At 44.1% G+C, this 5,032-nt stretch overlaps 1 protein-coding gene across 1 annotated transcript; it reads right to left on the bottom strand.

The window, feature by feature from the left end:
• Positions 1 to 1,508: 1,508 nt before the first annotated feature.
• XCR1 (X-C motif chemokine receptor 1) lies at positions 1,509 to 3,604 on the bottom strand. The gene has a single exon (XM_048951198.1). It carries the CDS (start codon positions 3,449 to 3,451, stop codon positions 2,438 to 2,440), a length of 1,014 nt encoding a protein of 337 aa, XP_048807155.1. The 5' UTR covers positions 3,452 to 3,604; the 3' UTR covers positions 1,509 to 2,437.
• Positions 3,605 to 5,032: the final 1,428 nt, after the last annotated feature.

Raw genomic sequence — 5,032 nt, 5'->3', positions numbered from 1 at the left:
AACTGGATTTGTAGACTTCTGTGGGACTGAGCAGGATGCATACGGTGTTGCTGAGGCTGTTGCCCAGTATCATTGCAAGGCACTGTCTGTTACCTAAGAAAGGTTGTGGTGACTGGTGGGGGGTGTCACCGATGGTTTGAAAAAGGCAACTGGCTTGCCCAATATGGGATAGTTAGCCTTACCCCTGTGCCCCAGTATAGGAATGAACTCTTTGGGAAGCCATAACCACACAGATGTGGACAAAAATGTTTGAAAACAGCCAGCATAGACTTACCAAGAAAAAATGATGCCTGACTCACCTGATTGTCTTCTACAATGAGATACCTGACTCCAGAGTTGAGAGGAACAAAGTGCATTTACTTGGTCATTTACCTTGACTTCTGCAAAGTTTTTGATAAAGTACCCCTATCCTTTTTGCCAGACTGGGGAGATACAGACTGAATGGGTAGACTAAAAAGTAGATGAAAAACTGGCTATCAGGCTGGAAAGGTAGAAGTCAGTGGTTTGAAATCTTCATGTGTGGCTGGTTATGAGTGGCAGGCCTCAGGGAGGTGTTTAGTGGTAAAGGTTGCTCCTTTAGCAAGTTCACGGATGACATCAAATAAAAGGGAGCAGTTTGTACAATGAGTTCCAGGGCTGCCATGCATGGAGGCCTCAAAAAACTGGAGGAACAGAAGCCCTGGAAGTTCACCATTGGCAAATGCGAAGTCCTGCATTCGGATGCCCTAACTCCCTGCAACAGCCTGGACAGTGAGCTTCCCTATTAGAGACGAACTGGACAAGATCTGGTATTTCAAGTGGACAACTAGTTGAACAAAGCACAGTTAAGTGTCCTTGCAGTGGTGAAATCTTACAATGTACAGCCCTGTAGGTTGAGGGAAACCATTACTCCCCTCTACCTGATGCTCATGTAGTCACAAGTGCCGTATCAAATCCAGTCTGGGACCTTCGATACGAGAGATTGACTGAAGTGAGTCCAGCAGAAGGTGACCAACACAGGTAGGGTGCCGAAGCACATGATGGATAAGAAGACTAGATTGGCTGGGGTTTGTTTTGGCTCAGAAAAATAACAAGGCTCAGAGGAGAACTGATTGCTATCTTCGTTTCTGCAATGGAAAGACAGAGAACAACGATCCAGCTCTATTCAGAGGAGTGCATTTAAAGGACAAGAGAAAGATGCATCAGTTTACAGCAAAGGGAATTTTGTTCATGTAGAAGGAAAAAAAAAAGCACCAAGAGGGCTGTTAAGCACTGGGACAGGAAGCCTGAAAAGTATTATGCAGTCTTCATTCTTGGAGATTTTCAGTTTCACCAGACAAGGCCCTAAGCAGCCTCATCAAACAGCAAACTGCTGTGAGCAGGGTGGGGGACTGGCAGAAGTCTCTTCCAAAATAAATGAATTTATGAAAATACACAATTACTTTTGCAATTGAAAATACTTCAGCTCTCATAGGTAGTTCTCAAAGGCGGAAAACAAAAGTAACAATGTAATATTCCTTTGAATTTCTGAACATTTATTAGTACCGCTTTATTATACCAGTAGGAGAAATCTTTACATGAGTTACTTTTGGTTATGATTGACAACAGTATGATTGGATAATATTTCACGTCACCTTTACATGTTCAGATATATGGTAACATATGCTTAAGCTACAAGCAGGCTTAAATAACTTGTTAAAAAGTGAGCAAGGCAGGACTGTTCAAATATTTTGTGCTTCTGTTACAATTCTTGACTTTTTTTTTCATAAGCATTTATAAGATGTTCACATACCTCAGAGATACAGGTATCTATAGTATATAGACAGGTGTGAAGGAGGTAAAAAAGCAAAGCTTTCTTACACTCTGTTGGCTTTATATATATTTGCCTATCAATAGGTCGAAGAACCTTAGCACACAGAGAACATCAGTGAGTTCAGCACTGACAAATAATGTCAAGCATTAAAAGCTACAGAAATGCTTAAGTGACCATGCTAGAAACAATATGAATATTTAAAATCAGGCAAGAAAGAAATGTGCAGCACTATTCACTTTAAGACCTGAAGTTTTAACTGCCAAAGAAAAAAGCAAGCATGTTTGGTGGCCCTGCTAGGCAGGGGGGTTGGAACTACATGATCCTTGATGTCCCTTCCAACCCGGGTGATTCTGTGATTCTGTGATTCTGATTCTTTTTCCTTTTTCTAAAGAAAACCATGAATGAGAAAAAGTATCACTGTGCCAAAAAGCATAAAGAAGGTAAGAGTTACAGACCACTGAGGTCACTTCTTAGTTTCTCCATCCTCCTGCTAATCATTTTTCTAATCATTTCCCATTCACAATATGTTTGCAAAGACAAAATCGGCCACTGTCTCAGGGAAGAACCTTTAGGAATTGGAGATCATGCATGGCCTTTAAAATCTGAAAGTTCATCAGAGACTAGCACTAATAGTTTGGTCTCCCTTCAGTAGATGGACCCATCTTCATAGTGGAATTTGCCTTGAGAGCCGATCCGGGGGCTGGAGACTTCATCGCCACAGGGTAAATACTGTCTGCATAAACGAAACAAATGCCTCTTGAACTTGACTCCAGCAAATACATAGAGCACAGGATTGAGGCAACAGTGGGAGAAAGCAATTTTACGGCTGATGTGAAAGGCGAGGTGGATGTCATTGCTGTACTGGCATGTAGATGGTGGAAAAGTAATCAGAAAGCTGAGGATGTTGTAAGGTGCCCAGCTCAGGAAGAAAGCCACCACAATAACAAGGATGAGTTTCACAGTTCTGCGCTTTCTGCGAGATCTTGTTCCAAGCAGAATTATCAGTATATTGATGTAACAGAATACGATAATCCCAAAGGAAATCAGGAAGAGTATGTTTCTCTGATAAATGTCCACTTTTTTCCATTCCCAGTCATCATAATCACAGATACTGATTTCTTCCAAGGTTTCTGTCACTGTGGTGTGAATAATCTCAGGAACTACCATCAAAATGCTGCAAGTCCAAACAAACAAGCACACCAGAGAACGACAGTACTGCGTCTGGGATCTCAGAGTAGAAAGAGGGTTCACCACGGACAAGTACCGTAAAATAGTCATGAGAGTTAGAGAGAAAACACCACTGTAGTAGCCAATGGAGAAAATGGCATTCACTGCCTTGCAAAGGAACTCACCAAAAATCCACCCGAAGCTCTGGTACACTGCCCAGAATGGCAGCATGCATGAGAAGACTAAGTCGGAGACAGAAAGATTCATGATGAAGATGTTCGTTAAAGATGTAAGGTTTTCATATTTGAGTAGGATCCATAACACCAGAGTGTTTCCTAGCAGGCTGAGCAAAAATGCCAGAGTATAGAGAACAGTAGTGAAATGGGTGTAAAAGGTAAAATAGTTTCCCATTTCGCAGACATTGCTTTCATTAAGAAAGTGAACAAATGAGTAATTTTCGTCCCAACCAGATGAATACTGTTCTTCATCCATTTGTCTCTGCAAACTCCAGCAGCTACCTCCAAGAACCACAGGAATCAAAATGTCTGTGAAAAGTAATAAGAAAACAAAACTCCCATTCTGGATGCTTCTGTTTTAAGAGAAGAAAAGAAGCAGTGAAACTATCTTATTTGTCCTATTTTTGGGAAAGAACAGAGTCATTTCCTCTTAGGACTAGAGCACAAACAGGTAGATCCTAAAGATTTACCCTCAAAACAACATCAATGTCTTTAATAATTAAAACAGATGCTATGATACTAATTGTTAAATTTTTATGATATGAATACTTTTTTTTAAAGTAAGTACCTCAGGTACCAAGACTTTCAGATTTGCTACTGTTTTTTAGGTTGTCCAGAATGGTACAGACCAGCTGATACCTCTTTCTAGCAGCTTCACCTGCCTGCCGGTCTGACTGGAGGTAGGAACGTAACCATTTAACTCAATGGTTGAAACTGGCCAATACTATCAAAAGTTACTGGGACTTGGAGGATGAATGAGATTCAGCCAGGTGGACGTACAAGGGTAGCATGGCCACAGTGGCCTTATTTCTTCATGAATTTGGGCTAGAAATAGATATAGGTATAGAAAAATTCATAGTGGTGCCAAACAATTGTTCGAAGTCTAAATTAACATTATATCAGTCGAAGGCTTACCTGCAGCATAGCGTTTGAATTTACTGTGTCAAGTTCTAGGCTTGTCAGTTTAAGAAAGACAGGGATCTTCTAGAGAGAGTCCAGTGGAGGACTATAGGGATGGGAGGCATGGAATATCTCTTATGAGGAAAGGCTGAGAGACCTGGGCTGTTCAGCCTGGAGGAGAGAAGGCTGAGACAAGATCTTATCAATGCTTGTAAATATCTAAGAAGTGGGAAGTCAAGTCAAGTGTTGGTACCATTTTCACTTTTGGGTTATGGAAAGCGGAATCTGCCTGCTACGTTCAGGGAAAAACCAAAGGGCTGAAAGGTTTTGCCTGCATCAGGAAAGGGGAGCAGGGAGCGCTGCTGGCTTCCAGCAGCTGATGCTGTTGTGCTGGCGGGTGGCTTAGGGTCAACCCGAGCTGACAGCACCAGGGACCGTCTCTCCTCAGGTACGTGGCCGCCCGGTTCTGGAGGCGACACGCGCAGTGTTTGGTAGCAGGAGGCCCATGGCAGCGAGCAGCCCTGCCACATCTGCTCCCACAGGCACCGCCATGGAGGGAACCTGAGCCTGCGGTCTTCCGGCGGTGCTGTGCTGCCATCTTGAGGCACGCAAGACGTCCGAGCCCGTCATCCTACGCTTTACTTGGCATTACAGACAGCATTTCTGCGTTGCATTGACTACAGCAGCCACGTCCCACCCGCGGCCCGTCCCAGCCCGCGGCCGCCCCCTGCCCCGCGCCATCATGGCGACGGCTGTGACCTGCCGAGCTCCCCGGCCCGGCTCCGCAACTGCGGTGTGCGTTCCGCCCGGCCCGGGCTGACAGCGGTTGGCAGGGGATGGCAAACAGCACCGTGGTGGTAGTGCTGTGATGGAGCACAGTGGGTAACGGCACTGCTGACTGGGAAATGATGCACTCTGCGTACTGTTCATCTCCCTG

This window comes from Lagopus muta, chromosome 7 (assembly GCF_023343835.1).
Source record: "Lagopus muta isolate bLagMut1 chromosome 7, bLagMut1 primary, whole genome shotgun sequence".
In the NCBI taxonomy this organism is placed as follows: domain Eukaryota; kingdom Metazoa; phylum Chordata; class Aves; order Galliformes; family Phasianidae; genus Lagopus; species Lagopus muta.
Note: the sequence above shows the minus strand (reverse complement) of the source record. Positions and strands in the feature narration are given on the sequence as shown.